The sequence below is a fragment of the Citrus sinensis genome, chromosome 1 (genome assembly GCF_022201045.2).
Source record: "Citrus sinensis cultivar Valencia sweet orange chromosome 1, DVS_A1.0, whole genome shotgun sequence".
NCBI classification, from domain to species: Eukaryota; Viridiplantae; Streptophyta; class Magnoliopsida; order Sapindales; family Rutaceae; genus Citrus; species Citrus sinensis.
The window spans coordinates 11,058,258-11,077,950 of record NC_068556.1 but is presented as its reverse complement, the minus strand read 5'-3'; the positions used below and the strand labels follow the sequence as shown (position 1 = coordinate 11,077,950).

General features: G+C 31.4%; 1 protein-coding gene across 2 annotated transcripts; it reads left to right on the top strand.

Annotated features, from left to right (window-relative positions):
* The first annotated feature begins 768 nt into the window (after positions 1–768).
* Positions 769–8,679, top strand: LOC102619099 (diacylglycerol O-acyltransferase 1). 2 transcript variants are annotated; one of them, XM_025097759.2, is made up of 16 exons: positions 769–1,336; positions 1,430–1,513; positions 1,619–1,692; positions 1,815–1,890; positions 2,080–2,147; positions 2,622–2,745; positions 3,014–3,112; positions 3,660–3,761; positions 3,874–4,010; positions 4,403–4,484; positions 4,606–4,626; positions 5,186–5,248; positions 5,741–5,788; positions 6,978–7,040; positions 7,253–7,306; positions 8,226–8,679. In XM_025097759.2, the coding sequence occupies exons 1-16, from the start codon at positions 1,001–1,003 to the stop codon at positions 8,328–8,330; spliced, it is 1,536 nt and encodes a 511-aa protein (XP_024953527.1). In that variant the 5' UTR covers positions 769–1,000; the 3' UTR covers positions 8,331–8,679. The 2 variants fall into 2 exon arrangements, with proteins under 2 accessions (XP_024953527.1, XP_006475486.1); XM_006475423.4 differs by having other exon boundaries at positions 771–1,336; positions 1,433–1,513.
* Positions 8,680–19,693: the final 11,014 nt, after the last annotated feature.

Sequence of the window (19,693 nt, the reverse complement as noted above, 5' to 3'; positions counted from 1 at the left end):
TGTGGAAATGTGTGGCTATTTTTATGTAACTACAACATAAAATTTGTATTTATTTTTCATGGTATTATACATGAATCAAATAGAGTATGATGAATTATTCAGAAAAAATGGTGTCCTCTATAATGAAATTTGAAAAGTGAGATTCTAAGTAAATGTTTTTAGAGTTTTTTTTTCTGTTTGAAGAAATGAATGAGTCACTATTGATGCCCGGAGTTAGTTAATTTTTTTAACAAATTAAGTGATTTACAATAATGACCATATTGTAGCTAAATTTTAGATTATTCCTTCATGAATGGAATATTTTTAAATTATGTTTCTCACTTTTGAAAGTTATTCTTATTTTTTATCCAAAGATACAGGAAAAATGAAAGTGGGTTGATGAGTTTTCTTTTTTCTTAAAAAAAAGGAAATTAAGATTTAAAAAAAATTAAAAATAATAAATTCACACAGGGATTCAAAATTAATCAGGGCAAATATAAGTGAAGAGTTGAATCACGGATAAATATCAGTGCAAGGGTTGAATAAGGATGGATCTTCAACTTGCAAGTTGCGGCACTATTCCGCGTACTCAGAAAACCGGCCGCTTGCGGAGTTTCAAAAACTATCTTTTCGTCTCTTTTTTAAATTTCAAATCAGCCCCGCCAATTTATATCAAAGTCCTTCAAGTTATTCGTGTTTACATTAATTTCCATATTCTAACCGAAATATCAAATTTGCGCCATATTCCAGCATACTAGCCCCACGCACTCGATGTCCCCTGCATGAACTCTATAAATAATTGGACATAGGCCGACACATGGCGGGTGGCGACATAGTAACTAGTCGAAGTTAAAAAATTCATATTCCTCTTCCTCTCTCAAGAGACTATAGAAGAATCTCTTATTCTATTGCACGTTGTGTTGTGGCTGATTTTTAAGTTTATTATCTTTATTATAATTTTAAGTTTCTGTTGTTTAATGATACGGCAACAGTTTGTTTAGTTTATATTTTACTTTTGAGAATGGCCATTTCAGACTCGCTTGATAGTAGTAGTATAGGAGGCGCCACCACCGCCACCACTACGATGAGCGACTCCGATCGTAATCTTTCGCTGCGAAAGAGTCAGAGGCCCGCCGCTATTAGAGACGCAAACGACGTCGCAGAACTGGATAATTCCGCTACGGCCGTTGAGGCGTCCACAGAATCGGCGAATTCCATTGCCAGGAACGGCAAAATGATCGGCAACGGAGACAATCACGCAGCTGGACTCGACATTAAATTCGCGTATCGGCCGTCGGTTCCCGCTCATCGTAGAATCAAGGAGAGTCCTCTTAGCTCCGATGCTATTTTCAAACAGGTACCTAATTTTATTTATTTATTTATTTTTGTTGTTGTTTGACGTAATTAATTAGTTTTTAATTAATTTGAATTATTTTTCTTCATGTTAAAGCAGAGTCATGCTGGGCTATTCAATTTATGTATAGTAGTGCTTGTTGCGGTTAACAGTCGGCTTATCATAGAAAACTTAATGAAGGTTGGTTGGTGCCGTACATTGTCGTAACCGACTTGTCGTTTTGAGGTTCTTTGTTTTCATTTGCTCATTCTTGTTATTTATTACTACTATTCATTGCACTTGCAGTACGGCTGGTTGATTAAGACTGGTTTTTGGTTTAGTTCAAAATCATTGAGCGATTGGCCTCTTCTTATGTGTTGGTAATGAATGAATTATTTTGAGGGCCTTTTGCAGTTTCATTTTTAACTCATTTTTTTTTTTTTTTATGTGTAACATGAAGTAAGAGTTTGTGTGTGCAATTTCACTCTGGTTTCTTTTGCAGTCTCACTCTCCCCCTTTTCCCCCTTTCTGCCTTTCTAGTTGAAAAGTTGGCCCAACGAAATTGTTTATCTGATCCTGTAAGTACTTTGACTTCAACTAATTTGAATTACAGCCATGTATAATTCTTTTCCATCTTTATATTTGGGTTTTGGATGAATATATCTGTTTTGTCAACAATAGAGTTAGTGTGCCAGATTTCTTAAGACAAAACAGATACACTGTGTCTTGAACTTTGTGATAACTTAACTTTTAATCTCCTTCTGCAGGTTGTTGTATTGCTGCATGTAATAATTACTACAGCTGCAATTTTATACCCAGTATTTGTGATTCTTAGGTCAGTTCATTTTTCTTGTGAGTTTTCATAGGAAGTTATAATTTAAGCCTGAACTTTCTATTTAGTTGTCAAAAGGTTGCCCACACGGTGTTGCTGGAGGAATTAATATGAAAGCATTGCACCAAAAATTTTATTAGTATGCTGGAAGAATCTTGTATGTTAACTGGAGGCTTTAGGAGAGGAGTGATCTTCTAGACTTTCGGACAACTACAATTTGTAAATCAGTGATTTGGTCCCGGTTATGATGTAGATGATCTCTATTTCCAATATCCACTAAAAATGCGTAAATTAATGGGGGAAGTGTTGAGGAAATTGGAAATGCAAATTGGAACTATTAAACGTTTAGATAAATGGTTTAGGTTGTGAAAATTGGCTCCAAAACTAATTTCCTGCTGTTGTTTTCCTTGGTTTCTATTGATTCAAAGGGATCATGATGAAAGTTTTTGATTGATTCAGTGACTTTAATCTGTGCAGGTGCAACTCTGCTTTTCTATCTGGTGTCACATTGATGCTCTTTGCTTGCATTGTGTGGTTAAAGCTGGTATCTTATGCTCATACTAACTATGACATGAGAGCACTGGCAAATTCGGCTGATAAGGTATGGTAAAATTCAGTTAAAAGTGTTAACATAATATTGTAATAAAAATAATTATTCATGAACGGGAGATTGACATACTGCTCTTCATTCTTCTCATATAGCATCATCTTAGAACAGAAATGCTTTCATTTCTTTTGTCATGAGAACTCTGTCCCCTTGCTCTTCCTAATTTCATGGAAGCTTTATCTTGCCCAATAATCTCATTTGATGGGGTAGTGAATAAATTGTTCTTCATCATTCATTCAGTGAGGTCCTGTTGTGGTGTTAGGGGGATGCCTCGTCCAGTTCTGTAAATGTGGATTGTTCGTACGATGTCAGCTTCAAGAGTTTGGTTTACTTTATGGTTGCTCCAACATTATGTTACCAGGTAAAAGTTAAATTTCATGCCTAAATAAATTGAGAAACTCTTATTTCTGGCATGAGTAAATAAGTTGTTTTGGTTTACATCTTCAATTAAGTTATGTTGTCCTTTACATTTTTCACTTATTCTACAATAAGTAAAAGGAAACTTTCTCATTTTTTTATATATGAAAATTAGTTGAGGTGATTTTTCAAGTTGATTGTTGACTATTCATTGATAAATTTTGTAAGTATCATTATTTGTGAATTGCAGATATAAATTCTTTCTGATATGTATTAGACGCATTTGCTGTCTGCAGTGTTTTGTGTATTGCATCGCAGTGTTGGTAGGATAAACAAATTAACAGACGAATCTCTTCATTTTTATCTTTTAAAAGGATTACAGAGATGGTTAAAATTTTAAGATATTCTAATAATTAAAAAATTCGATAAATAAGTTTGTGTTTACTATATTTGGCTTAAACAGATTAGTTTCTATATTGACTTTGCAAGGGTTCTGAAATTATCATGATCTAGTTGTAGCAACCTATTATTTTGACTGACTGTGATTGTAGACAAGCTATCCACGTACAGCTTCTGTACGGAAGGGCTGGGTGGTTCGTCAATTTGTCAAGTTAATAATCTTTACAGGAGTTATGGGATTCATAATCGAACAAGTAAGTATTAACTACTTGATGGCTTAGTGCTAGGTTTACCTTTTTCCTTTCTTAGTTTCTTTTGGAAATATTCCGGGGTTCTAATTCTGTTTTGCTGGCATAACTTCTGCAGTATATCAATCCCATTGTTCGAAATTCACAACATCCTTTGAAAGGAAACCTTTTATATGCCATTGAGAGAGTTTTGAAGCTTTCAGTTCCAAACCTTTATGTGTGGCTCTGCATGTTCTATTGCTTTTTTCACCTCTGGTATGTGAACTACTGTCTTTTTAGTATATTTCCTTTTCTTGCTAAGTTTTCTTCATTTTTTCTGTTGATTATAGAAATAAAATATAAGCACGATAAATTGTCCAGTATATAGCCTTTCTTCTTCCATCACTGACCAAGACCATCCGTTCTAGTCATTAACACTTTTTCTCTAATTGGTTCTCATCTTACTGTTTGAAAAATCTGGATGCATTGTTCAGGCTATTTATAGAAGTTTCTTTTGTGAAATTCTATTTCTTAGAGCTTAATATTGAGCCCATAAATCTTTCTCTCACCCTTAGATGATATTCATCAATCTGATATTCTTTTGCATGATAGAACACCATTGTTTACTTAATTCATGGTGTTTTTACTTATATTTTTTTATAATACAGGCTAAATATACTTGCTGAGTTGCTACGGTTTGGTGATCGTGAATTCTACAAAGATTGGTGGAATGCAAAAACTGTTGAGGAGGTAGGCCTTATATATTGTGAAGTATTTTGCTTGGATTATTTATTTCAATAAGACTGCTGAATTTAACTATAAAACTCTTTTTGTTTTGTATGCACTTCCTTTATTTTGTGGCTGTTATCAGTACTGGAGAATGTGGAATATGGTATGATTCTTTTCTCAAATTACTGTTCTTTTGGTCAACTGCTATATGTATGATCCTATCTTTAATATTCTCATTTCTCTTACTGGTTATGACGTTATGGATCTGGTTAGTTATGAAAAGTACTAAATTATTTTGAGGTTTATTTGTCTTCTTATTAAATCATAACCTTCTGATGCTGTAGATTACTATTATACATGCTTTTATGTTGTAATTATTATTTGGGTACTGTGTGTAAAATGAAATGGGACCACTATTTCTGCCATGGAAATTTTATGCGTTGGTTGAATTTCTTTTCTCCTGTTTGCATCACGAGAGATATTTTTGTCTCCAAGTGTCTCTTCAACCAGTACAAATTAATTCTACTGGAAATGATATCTTCTGCTGTGGTTTTTTTCCCAACCGTTTTAGAAGATTATTAGCATACAATGTCTCCAGTATTACAATTCATTAATTTTATTTTCTAGTTTTCCTTAGAATTTATTTATTTCCCAACTGTCTTCTTTCCTATACATAACTTTTAGGACATAGACTTCTCTGATTGTTTTCTTTGATATTACAGCCTGTTCATAAATGGATGGTTCGGCATATTTATTTTCCGTGCTTACGACATGGGATACCCAAGGTAAATCGACCTATCGGTGCATCTTAGTAGGAAAAGACCTCTTCTTCTTTAGTTTATAAATGTGGGAGTAATTCCCAAAATACAAGAGCTGGAAGTGATAAAGAATAATTTAGACAGCTGTGAACTGACTAATGAGCCATATATATTTACATTGTGAAACCACTAAACTACAAAATGTAACCTTCTAGGGGAGGCCAATAATATTATCTATTCTCTAATATGCACCCTCACGTGCAAGATACTTAGATTAAACTCGATAACAAATAGAAACTCGACTGTATAGTTAAATTAATATGATTGGGAAAATTGCTCACATTGTTTCCTAGTTTACTTGACTCAGAAGCTTAAATTTATGGATAAGGCTCGGCTTAGTATTTAAGCTCTAACATTATACGCTGAGAATTTTATTTAACCTTGATATCTGATGAACAATTGAGACATTGCGACAATTTTTCAGTTTTGAACTTGTTTGATTTTCTGTTTCTTATTCAGGGAGCTGCCCTTCTGATTGCTTTTACTGTTTCAGCCATATTTCACGAGGTATGTTTTGTTAATTTTGTTATGTCTCACTTTTGAATCTCCAATGTTTACTTTTTTGTGATCAAAGTGTTGGTAGAAGGTGATGGCAAATGTTTTAATTATTTATTTTTTCTTGTGGCATACCTGTCTATTTTGCCAATGTATTCAGAGTATCCTATATGCTCTAGGGATGTCATATATCTGGCTTCGTGCTATGTTTCAGACTCGTTTCAATGATCCTGGATCTGTTTGAAACCCGGACTTTTCTAAGCCTGATGCAGGTTGAGTGTCACCTGTATAGGTTCACGGATCCTGCACCCAGATTCCGTCTTGGATTTTGTACTGGAGTAGTTGATCTTATCTGTAGCATGAAGAACCAAAAATCACATTAATAGCATAATCAGCTAAAACTTCAATCGGTTATTCCTTTCCTTTTTATTTTTTTTGTGTCAATGCCCAAACAACCAAAGATTGTACCAACGTAGCTATCAAGCACACCACACATATCTAATCAGTTCAAAATAATTTTTATTTCAATTTTCTATGTTTATTAACTTCCAAAGCAACCAGTTTATACTTTCTATATTGATAAAACGGAAACATACTAATCAAAATTGACATAGATTAGTAAGAACATCAAAGATGATTTGCTGAGTCTTTTGGCTGCGGATCTCATGCTCAAGTCAGGGCTTTTGACCCTGAAGATCTCAGCTACTGCAATGTTTCAACAAGTAGGAGAGACATTGAGCTGCAATGGGTTGCAGCCTTATTAGTGCTGGACTGACCATGACAGCCATTTGAGAGAGAGATGAGAGGTGGTGGATGGAGTTTTGAGTCTTTTGAGAAAAGTAGATCTAGAGTTGCTTTGCATACCAACTTGTGCTTGTTACATTTGACAATGATTTATTAGCCAAACTTTTGAGATGAAATTTCTTTTGTGAAAATCACAAATCAGCCCTCAGGAAGGGAATCTGCCTTCCCCACTCTGTCTTTTCTTCTTTGGATCCTGAATATTTGGCTTCTGTCTGTTCATAGTTGAAGAAGCCTCCTTAAAAATAAGCGACTGCAACTAGTACTGACACTCTATTATTCTAGTTTGTGTAGTCATCTACTATTATTTTGTTATATTTTCCTTGTTTGCCTTATAAAATGTATATTCGACAATTTCAATTTTTTTACTGATCTTGGCATATTCTATCATTTTCTGCAGTTGTGCATTGCAGTTCCGTGCCACATTTTTAAGTTTTGGGCTTTTATTGGAATTATGTTTCAGGTAAGAATGTTATTTCTTTTCATTACTAGGATGATGGATGTCTGTTTAAATCTAGTGCGCTTTAATTAAATTGAACCCTTCACCACAAGTGGAAATCAATTGAAAAAATAGTAAGAAAAAAGAGGATCCTTATTTCTGCATTGGCGTAACATAAGTTAATACTCATTTTGGAATTAATGATTATTGTTCTTCATCGTGATCATTTGATTCAGGTTCCCTTGGTTTTGATCACTAATTATCTGCAAAATCGATTCAGAAACTCAATGGTAAGTTTTTACTTTTGCCACTATCCTTTCAACCTTATTCACGGACATTATCTTATTATTAAACTTATTGAGATATTTAGCTAAAGCGTTGCATGAGTTTAGTTTATTTGAAATTTTTGCAAATGGTTATAGATGTAACTCTACAACAGTCCCTTCTTTTCCCTCTTGTTTGCTTTCTTTGGCAGATGAGAGAAAATAAGAAGTGAGATGACTGGAGATTTTAAACATGCTTCTAGCCATTAAACAATTTAGAGAAACTGAAAATTGCAACTCTCTAGTAGAAAAATGGAATATTAATGACAGTGTTTGATCATGGTCCTTTTTATGTTTTTTTTTGGTCCATTCAGATAGCCTATAAAACCAAAATATTAAAACTACTCAAATGTTTTTTATTTTTTAGCTACTTTTTGTCCTTTCTCTTCTTTTCTGCTTATAAATGGTGAACCTAGGAGACTGTTTGTTTGGATGGAAAATAAAATCTAGTCTTGTTAGCTTGATGAAGTTCGTTTACCAAAATTTTGACTACGTACTTTATTGTTTCTGGATTGAGAAGCATTAAATATTAATTTTGTTAGAATTGTCATGCACAATAAGTTTGATGGAGTTCATTTTCTAAAGGGCTTGAATTGAAATAGTTGGGAGCAAGATAGTGGTGAACTTTTTGTTCGAAGGAGAGCCACAACAATTAAGCTCTATATATAATTCTTGGGAAAGAGTTTGAACAGTAGAAGTAGAATAATCTGAGTGAAAATAAGTCATCTAAATGAAAATTGGAAATGATTCTTTCTTTCTGAACAATATTTCTGCTGTTAAAGCTCTAGTGCTTCAATTGCATCAACTCTGATCAGGTACATGTTGTCGTGGGATCTCGTTAGATAGTTGTTCGATTCAATTAATATTTTTTATTCTCTAATGCCAGGTGGGAAATATGATCTTCTGGTGCTTTTTCTGCATTTTTGGTCAACCCATGTGTGTTCTTCTCTATTATCATGACTTGATGAATCGCGGAGTGAAAACAAAATAAACCTTTACACCGTGCATGAATGAGATTGGCCAATAGTAAAAGGTAGATATGTTGCTTTGCTTGTTCTACAGGCCAACATCATTGATAAGGCAGCATCGTGCTGTTCTGAGACTTGATAGTTTATGCCATGCTGCTTCTTGCAGAGATGTTTTTCATCATAACCTGTATACATTTTCCCGAGAGGATTCTTGTCAATATGATAAATTATATTAGCAATTTTGAAATTTATAATTTGGTGGCAGTATGTTGCCACGATAGTGAAGATCCAAGTCTAATCATGCTTTCAATTATCGGCACACACTGGTACATTACTTATATTATGGTTTAATTCATTCACTTTTTAACTGTAGATGCTGGGATGTGATTTCAAAGATTTGATTCCACATGATAGATATAGCTCATTACATATCACTTTTGAGAGATTGCAACTAATTTGGGAAATCGGGTGAGCTTTAATCGAGCAATAAATAAGATTCAAAGTTGGTACATATTCTTTTAATTCATATTTTTTTAATTGGTCTCATGCTATAAGGCAATAGCTGTTTAGGGTTGCAGAAATTGGATTGTAATAATTGACCAATGCAAGTTGTATCTAGAGATGGCAAATATCTAATTATGGATTGATAATATCCATTCAAATACAAATTCATAATTATCTATGATGGATATATCCATATCCATATCCAGTATTTAATATTGAACATGGATATGGATTTTATCCATAAAGATATGGATATCCACGGATATCCATGGATAGCCATGAATATTTTATTTTTATTATATAAAAAATAATAAAAAAATAAAATAAAAAATAATATAAAATAGTTAAAAACAGTATTACATTCTAATATCAAATAAAAAATAATAAACATAACAAAATTATGAATTAAAAAAAATTATAATATGAAATTACAAATTAATTTCAAATTAAATACAAAAAGTTCATTCTTCTAACGCATCATTAATCTCCAATCTTCTAACACATCATTAATCTCCAACTAGATCATCATCACTAATCTGCAAATTCAAGCAAAACACAGATAATATTAAATACACAATGAGCCAAATGAAAAATGAAAGAAGCTTAATAGTGTAAGTTCAGCCAGTTGTGACAGTTACCTGCGGATATGATGAGTGTCTGACCAGTATAATTCAGGTTTGCCTTTGCCCAAGGAATTTTTCAAACTGCAACCAACTGATAACAAGAAGTAAATGAGAAAATGACAGAAAAAAGCCAGACCTGCCATTTGATGCATGAATAGAGCAGATATGAACTAAACAGGAAATTCTGAAACAGAGACTCCAATTGTATTTTAAGCATCAACCAAGGCAGTTACATTTTCTATAATATTCAGCTTAAACCATATAATTTGCCACCATGGCCATAACAAATGAAATATCTTTGGCAGCAGGATAGATTTTCAAATCAAGTGAAACTTAAGATGAATAACACAAGAAAGAAGATTAGGTAATAAAAGACAGGGCCACAGAATAGAACACCAGGGATCTGTAACATTGAGGTCCTTTCCTAAAAATATACTCTTCAATTAGGCACAACCATAAGCATCAAGCACATACCAAAAAAAGAAAAATAAACATTATTCAGAACATAGTTGGGTCTCCTCTTCATCATCATTATCAGTCACTTCTCCATTTATTTCTTCCCCATTCATCACTTTATCTTTAGGAATCTCACCTAATTAAAAAAAAACTTGTAAAATAACAAAATAACAAATACTATCAAAATCAAATAAGTGCAGAAGTGAGCTGAATTTGATACCTTTTAATTGAGCCCATATCCAATTCTGAGTACACATTAATGTCTCTACTGTACTCGGATGAAGTCTACTACGATGTGGGCTTAAACATCGACCTCCCGCACTAAAAGCATATTCGGAAGCAACTGTGGAGACCGGAACAGTCAGCAAATCTCTAGCTAATCTCAGACAATATCAGATATCTACTTCTATTCACCTTCCACCACATTAAAATATCAAAGTCTGGAGTAGTCTTATCCTCTTCTTCCAAGTAAGTATCTAACTCCGACTTAACTAGTTTACGAATATGTTGGCTTTTGAATGCATTAAATTTTTGCACATCCCACATACCCATCACAACTGAACTAGAATTAGAATTACAAACAACACTAGACTCACCAAATCCTTCAGCCAAATTCGATCCAACCACACTCTTTTTTTTTTATATTCTGAATATAAGTCAGAACAGAGAGTACGGATTCTATCAATATGAGTTGATGCATCACTACCATAAATCTGAGGAAAGAAATAATCCACTAGAACCATTTTGTATCTAGGATCCAATACAACAGCAACAACCATTACACCATGGATTTCATCCCAATATTTTCCAAAATTTTCTAACATACTTTTCGCCATATTTTTTATCACATCACATGAAGAATTAAGCCAAGCATTCAATGATAATCTAATTTCACAAATTATTGGAAAAAATAAGTTAGCTGTTGGGTATTTAGTGCCAGAAAACATCTCAGTCATAGTATAGAAGGGTTTCAAACTGTTTAAGGAAGCTCATGCATGATTATCATTCTTGCTATTTTCTGTCTAGCAAGTGCTTTATCAAATGCATCTTTTTTCTTGTAGACCTTAGATGCTTGACTAGGGCTAGAAGCTGGAGCTGGAGCTGATTCTTGTATCTGTTTGGGACACCTATCAATATGGTTTAACAAATGTGAAGTTCCACTTGATTGCTGTCCAGTAAAACCTTTGCCACAATGATTACACACTGCCTTCATTTCTCCATTAATTGTTCTCCTTGTGAAATGGTCCCAAGCTCTAGATGTTTGTCTCAATGAGCTTCTAGGTTGTCCTTTCAAGTCTCGTTTTGTACCTCCACTAATTGAATGAGTTTGTGGATTTTCAGCATTAACATTACTTGAGGCTTGAGGGTTTAATTGAACAGCAGTATTAGAATCAAAATCAGACATAATTAACCTGAAAAAAAGACATTACAGAGCAATTATTAACAATCCCTAAACTTCCAGAACTAGCTAGCTCATTTGTTTGGAAGTAGTAGTAGTGCTTAACATGAACCATATAGAGATCAATTAGATGATAATCTAACTTCCAGCATCCATCAATATTTTATTTCACAATGGGAGGGCCACATTTCCACAAATGGCAACACCCAATAGCAAACGGCTTATATTTGCATAATTCATAAACTAAATTAAACCCCATCCAGCAATTAATCAAAATCTAGATTTGTGACTGACAAAAGGTGAAGAAAATATTTGCATAATTTTAGTAAAATTACCAAAAATACAGTGAAAATGCTGGGTACTGTGAAGACATGAATATTGTTTCTGGGCTAAATTTGGTAATAAGATCAATCAAAGCCAAATATATATTAAACGGCTTATAAGCTTCAACAATCAAAACTTACCTTGCGCGGGAGACAACGAACAGGCGGATGGACGACGGTGGTGGCAGCGACGACAGAGACGATGGCAGCTGGAACGAGGCAGAAAAGCGCTCAAGAACAGCTGGAAGCTGCAGTTACGGCTTATCAACCATTGGTACAGCGCCGGCGCACCTAAACGGAACCCCCGGAAAGCGGCGTCGGAGTCGGGGAAGAGCGTCGTTAAGCGAAGACCGGCCGGCGAGCGATGTGATAATCTTAGGTTTTGCTATCCAGACATTTGTTTTTGCTTATTTCATTTTAGTTTTACGATTTTAATTTTTTAATTTCAAATAAGATATTAATTGGATATTGGATATCCATACCCATCCAATTTTTATTTGGATATTTTTTTAAAATATCCATATCCATATCCAAAAAGATTTGGATGGATATTATCCAATCCAATTAGATTGGATACATGGATATCCAATTTAAATGGACTAAATTGTCATCCCTAATTGTAACATGTTAAATCTTATTCACCTGCAACGACCCAAAAAAGAAAAAAGAATAAAAAAAATTGACTTTTCAGTCCTTACTGCTCTCAAGCATTGGATTTGGGTGGTTAATCAGATAAAATCATTTTAAATTCTTGAACAAGGGCTCCTGAGGGCATGTTATTGCAACGACTTTCACGAATGGAGGTTGATATTTTAAATCATTTACGTTTATTTTCAATCAAATGGACTTGCATTCAGCTTCATATGCATTAAATACATGATGGATTTTTAAACTTAATGTCCTAGTGCTCTTGTGTATTGAAAAATCGGAGTAGAAATTATAATCACTTGGACTAGGAGTGAGCATTTGGTTTGATTTTTCCTTGAACCAAACTGAATTCTTGGTTTGGCTTATGTTTGGTCTTTATTTGGTTTAAATTACCAAACCAAATAGTTTACTGATTTGGTTCAGTATGGTTTCGTATGATTATTTTAATGTTTAAAATAGTTTATTAAAAAAACAAGAACAAAAACAATTGAAAGTAAAATCGTTCCCTAACTTATAGCAAAAAAAGTCCAAAAATCAAACTATGAGCAAGTTTGGAATTGTAGTGGTTAGTGAAATATTTGTTGCGTAAATGAAATAAGATAATTAAAAAAATAGTTTGATGATTGGTAAATTATGTTGTTGCGATTATTGTGAGTTTTAAAAATAGAATATAAACTTTTCGTAAATTTCATTACAAATGTGTTGTTCTACTGTCCTTTATTTGTATATTATGGTTTATAGAAAAGTAAGACATGAGGCCGGTTTGGGATTGTGGTGGCTCAAAAAATAAGATACTTCTATTATGCGAATGAAATAAACTGCTAATTAAAAAAATAATTTAGTGTTAAGTAAACTGTATGTTTGCGATTATTGTGAGTTTGAAAAAAGATAGTATATGCATTTGGTAAATTTTATTAATGACAAAAAATAGACAAGTTTAAATTGTCTTTTATTTTTTACAAGTTTAATTAAATTGTTTAGACATGCCCTTTTTTTCATTTTAAAACATGTAAAATTACGTGAAGTGAAAAAATTGAACTAATGCTGCATTTACTAAATTGGAATCAGAATGAGCTGGAATCAGAATGGGCTCAAATGAGAATAGAGAATGGGAATCAGAATAAGTTGTTTATTTGAACTTCAAGAATCAAAATCGGAATGAGTTGGATTGCAATTAATATGTTTACTTTGTCTTGAAATCGGAATCGGAATCGGAATGAGTTATATTATAACAAATTACTAAAAAGTACTTAATAAGCTAGTATCATAATTATTATTTTATTTTTTAATTATAGTGACTATTTATTCAAAAATTATTATTATTATTATTAATTATTTTCAATAATATATTGATATATTAATTAATTTTTAAAATTATTTATTTATTATAATATACTAATTAATTATAATAATTATTTAATAATTATTATAAAAATATATTAATTATTAAAAATAAAATTACTTATTTAATTATAATAATATATTAATTATTGTGATTATTTATTCAAAACTATAATTACTAATATATTGTTGTTAATAATGTACTAATATTTTAATTAATAGTAATAATTATATTAATTAATAATAATATATTAATTAATTATGATAATTATATTAATAATTATTATGATAGTATATTAATTAATAATAATAATAATAATAATATATTAATTATTGTGATTATTTATTCAAAAACTATAATTATTAATAATAATTATTAATTATAATAATATATTAATTAAGTATAAATGAGGACAAAGTATGCATTTTTAATTTTAAGGAGAGGCAAAATGATCAATCCTGGGAATGAGAGACTCATTCTCACCCCCTCCCTTAGGAATAAGTCTCTCATTCCTCATTCTCAAATTCTGGTGGGCCCCCCCGATTCCAATTCTTATTCTCGACTCAATTTTGCAAAGTAAACTATGTCAATGATTCTAATTCTGGATTCTGATTCCCTAATCCTAAAAGTAAATGCAACATAAATGAAATCTAACGAACTTTATAATATATTACATAAAATACGATAAAAATTCATACTAATACATACATAAAAAAAAGTAACATATATTACATTCACATTAAACTTGTTGCAAATAATATTTCTCAAAATTTTCATTTCTTGTGTTTCCAGAGCCATAGTATTGTAATACTCTTCTTGAGTGTGGTTGTTTCTTTCTATTTCTTCAATAAATGTTGAATTAGGATCATTTTCAATGTTATCAACATGAAGATCATATTGTGCATGCCTTTTTATATATTGTGCAATTCCATGGTTGCAATTAAAATTTAAGATATGCAAGTCTTATTGATTTTGATGATAGAAAATAAAAGTAAAATTCAAAAACTATGAACTTACTATATCAAAATCTTGGTACTAGATAAAATATATAATAGTTGTGGCAGTAATATAATTGTGACGGTATATTAGAGTTTATGAAATGAAATAAGATATAATTATCTTTTTGTTGAATAATAAGATTAAAATAAGAACATTAAAAAAGTATGGTAATTTATTTAATAAACTACTTATAAAAAGAAGCCCCTTATCTATTTTTAAAAGTTTATATCAAAATAGAGATAATTATAAAGTAAACAGCTAATACAATTTTAATGTCAATCTCAAATGGGATAATAATTGCCTTTCATTAAAATATTAAAATTATAATAAAGTGACTTATTAAATAAGTTGCTTATAAAAAGAAATTACTTACCTATTTTAAAAAGTTGGTATCAAAATGGAGAACATATAAAATAGACAGCTTTTAAAAAATTTGTCACAAATACTATTTTTGTCAAAATTTATGAAATAAACTACTTATAATATTTCAACCGAAATCCTCAATGGAACCTAAATCAAGTTTAATATCAAACTGTTGTAGAATTAATTGGAAAGTATCCAAACATGCAGGTAAATCTTAAAAATAACAAAAAGTTAAAGACAAAAATAATATTAGCCAAGAAAATGGAGACAAATCTTTGCAAGAGCTTTAATTGCCATCACGTGCTTCCAAGTTTCATTACTCAATTTCTGAATATATTTAATTACAAAGGTGACAGCTATTTATAGTTAACAAAACATATCAATGGGTACTGCACTTAGCAATATATTTAGAGAATGTCAATTGATTGTGCTAGCATAAGAGCGTTCATGGGCCGGTACGACACTGTCCGCCATGTCAATGGGCCATAAAATGCCGTGCCTAAAATTTTTTACTTAGGACTAGCATGAACTCATGCCTAGTAAGGGAATGTCAATATCTAAAAGTGTAAATGTGTCATACTAAGTTACTACTTATTAACTAGTTAGTTTAATTAACTTAGAGCCTACGATATTAGTTAATACTTAATAATTATTATAATAATTTGAATAATAATCATTATTACATAATAATAGTTAATTTTTTTAAAGGTTAACATCTAATTATTAACTTGGACTAGCATAGAGATAGAGTCATGGTCTCAGACACCACTGTCCATAATAGCATTAATGGTTACAAGTTTCAAATTAAAGTAAAACAATTAACATTATATTAACAAAAGCATTACACTATATTATCTAATTTTGGAACAACCAATTAAAATACTACGATAAATAAATTTAATTCCACATAAGCACGGGCCATGGTAATCATTAACAAAAAATAAAAATTACTATCCCTGAATACCAATTACAACAATTCACAGCTACGAAATATCAATTGTAATAAATCATAACTCACAATTGCGAAGTATTGATTACTATAATTGGTTATTATAAAATCATGATATTTAAATTTTTATTTGTTAATCCTTATCCATTAGATAAATTATAAACTTAAATAAATTATATATATATTTTAAACTAAGACTTAAATGAATTTAAAAAACCTAACTTAATAAAATACATTAAAAGATTCAATTTTAAGTTATTTGTAAAATCATAAAATTTTAAATTTACATTTATTTGTAGTTTGTTGTGAAATAATGGCTCACCACTTTAGTAAACAATCCCATATTGAAAATATAGCACAACTCTCCTGGCTTTCATTGCATACATATAATGCATATGATTGTTTTGTATTTCAATAAAAGTTGGCTACCTTATAAGTTTAATAACAAGGTACCTGAAGTACTTGTTTTAGTCTAAATTTTTTCTTTATTTATAACACGTTATCAGCACAATAGCTCATTTGACGTGACCAATTTAATTTTTACTACTTTTATTTATTTATGCTTATAACTTTTATTTTTTAATATTATTATACTTTTATGTTGTTAGTTTATTATGTTGTTAATTTAATTATTTATAACAATTTTAGTATATATATTTGGCTCTATAATACCACCTATTTTGTTATTATTTTGTTAATATGTTATTATTCTGTTAATATAACTTGTTTAATTTATTTTCTTATTGTTGAGTGTTAGAAAGTGTATATTTATAAAAGAGAAAATCGTCATTTTATACTTCAAATCTCATTAACATCCATACTTTTATGTATTTAAGTCTCTTATGATTTAATTATGTGTGTTGTATTATAATTAAGTATTTTATGTATTTTAGGGGTATCATGGTCATTTCACAATGAACGAGAGATCAGACAACAAAACGGACATCACTTTTGAACTCAGGACAGTCGAAAACTTTAGGAGGAGTATAAAAGGAAAAATGGCACTGTTCACATGTACGATACTATTCACATGTATGGTATTGTTCATGTTACTGTTCACGACACTGTTCACATATACGGAACGATGATGTGGTATTGACTGATGAGGTGGCACGATTCTATTGGATTAAAATTCTTATGTACTGTTGATCGGTGACGTGGCAGCATGTTAGTGGGCCAAAAATCGTGCGTACGATACATGCATATGCACATAAGTATTTACAACCAAACCGCGTGATCAAACCGTGTCACTATTCAAACTGCGTGATCAAACCGCGTACTGTTGACACGTGGCACAATCCTAAGCATCCAAATTATTTTTAACCCGATGGCCATAATTTACTCAGTGTATCTATAAAAAAAGGGCTCCCCCTAATTTGGCATCCCTTAATTCATTTTTTAGCTCCATTTTATGTATCTTGTATTTTCTACATATTTTAATAAATTTCTATTTTACCCCTAGTTCAATTATGAGTAGCTAATTTTCTTTCAAGCTTGGGTTGAAGGTGAAGTCTCAACATATGCCATGGGCTTTATTTGGTAAATTTACTTTCTCTTCCCCTCTAATTATTGTGGATGTTTTGACTTTTCGTTGACAAATAGTAATAATCTTGTCTAGATACCGCACTGGTTTAACCAGCTCCCTAGTACAAGGTTATTATTATTTGGCATGATAAACCCTAAGCACTATATTGATTAGAGTGTGGTTCATGAGGAGTAGAAACACCTCTCATGATTTAATTGGCAATAATAAGGAATATTTAGCTCATGGTGCATGTTGATGCAGATTCATATACCAAAGCGCTTCATTTCAATAGATTTCGCTGTAATTCATTCTCGCTATTCTAATTTAAATTTTAGGATAGTCCAAATCAATTTCACCACAAATCCAACCACTCACATAGAAAATTAATTCTACACAATTAAAATCCATCTCCTCGTGGGATCGACACTCGTCACCATTAATCTATTCTACAATAGATTCGTGCACTTGCGAGTTCAATAAAATTTGCACAACACTTATATAACTGGTTTAACTGCCTATCAAGTTATTTTAATAAATTAAGATTTGTTCTTACGTATATTTATCTTTGAATATTATTGTTGTAACCTAAAGTTTACAACACAAATGAGATGGTGAGAACCTGAAGTTCTAAGTTATGATTTTAAAAGTTAGATCCTGAAGTTCTAAATACGTGCATGAAGTTTCTACATATTTCATAATTTTTGTTTTATATTTAAATTGTGATACTTTTTTTTCTTCTAATTGTTAACACGAGGATTTTGAAAAATGACAAATGTCACGAATCTAGAATCCCCGCTCTTGAAGTTTTTAGAAGAAACAACCTTTCATGGGAATTGGTTGCAAAAATGCACTTACAACCTATAGGCTTGAAAGGCACTATAGTAAAAAGAAACAAAACATCGTTGCAGAGAAAAAAAAATCAAAAGCGATGATTTTCCTTCACCATCATTTATATAAGAGCCTAAAAACCTAATATCTAATGGTGAAGATTCATTAACTTTATGGAATAACCTCAAGGACATATTTGACCATCATAGGGATATTTTCCTTCCAAAAGCTAAACATGAGTGGCTAAACCGAGATTACAAGAGTACGCAAGAGTTTCTGATTATAACTCTACTCTGTTATGCATTACCTTAGAATTGATATTGAATGATGAAAAAATTGCTGATAAAAATATGCTTGAAAATACTCTCTTTACTTTTCATGCAAGATGTTGTCCTACAAAAACAATATCGAGAGTGTTGATACAGTAAATACTCTCAGCTGATAACATCTCTATTAATTGTTGAACAAAATAATGAGCTCATAATGAAAAATGATGAATTACATAACCAATAGTGGACATAATCAAAAAGGGAAGAGAGGTTATAGTTATTACCCTTATGGTGGTCACAAGCACTTAGGATAGTGGAACAACATAAGTAGACGCCACAAAAAATGGAATGTCTGTGATAGACATAATAAAGAAAATGCTAAAAAAGAAAAAATACTACCTATAATGATGAACAAATTTATTATCAATGCGGAGGAAAAAGGATATTAGTTGTGTGCTATAGTACGAAAAAACATTTAATAAATCTCTACCAAGCATCCAAGAAAGGGAAAAGAAAAATTTAAACTGATTTAGTTGATAATTCATATTCTATTGATTTGACTCATCTTGATATCTTGGATTTCTTCGAGAAGAAGGGAAAATTGATCACTTTTTTTTAAAAGGAATAATAAACTTTATTCATTCAAAGTTGAACAAATACACAACTTCTTATGGATATGAACCTACCCAAACAATAGTTTCACACTTTTCTAAAACTAATCTATCTAAAGAATAAGTAATGGCATTACAAGATCTTGGTGTATGTTGGACTTCAATAGCATTAAAATCCTTCATTTTACTTTGCACGTATGAAATAATCCAATAGATCTCAGTTCTGTTACTCTTTATGTTGTTAACAAAATCAATTGCATCTTGAAAATTTGATTCGATGATGGCAGTGGACAATCCTGCACAAGCTGCTATGTTCACTCCCTAATTCACAACTTCATCTTTTGCAAAAGCTACATCATTGTAGAGCTTGGTAACCTTCATTATAGCTGCTACGAAATTTTTATTGTTGTCCCCTATAACAGCCCCAACCCTGCATAATCTTCCTCTAAATTAATGGCAGCATCCACATTTACTTTAAACTAATTTGTTGGAGAAGGGCCCCAACCTCTTTATGTCTCTCATTCTGACAAGACTTGACGGTTAGGGT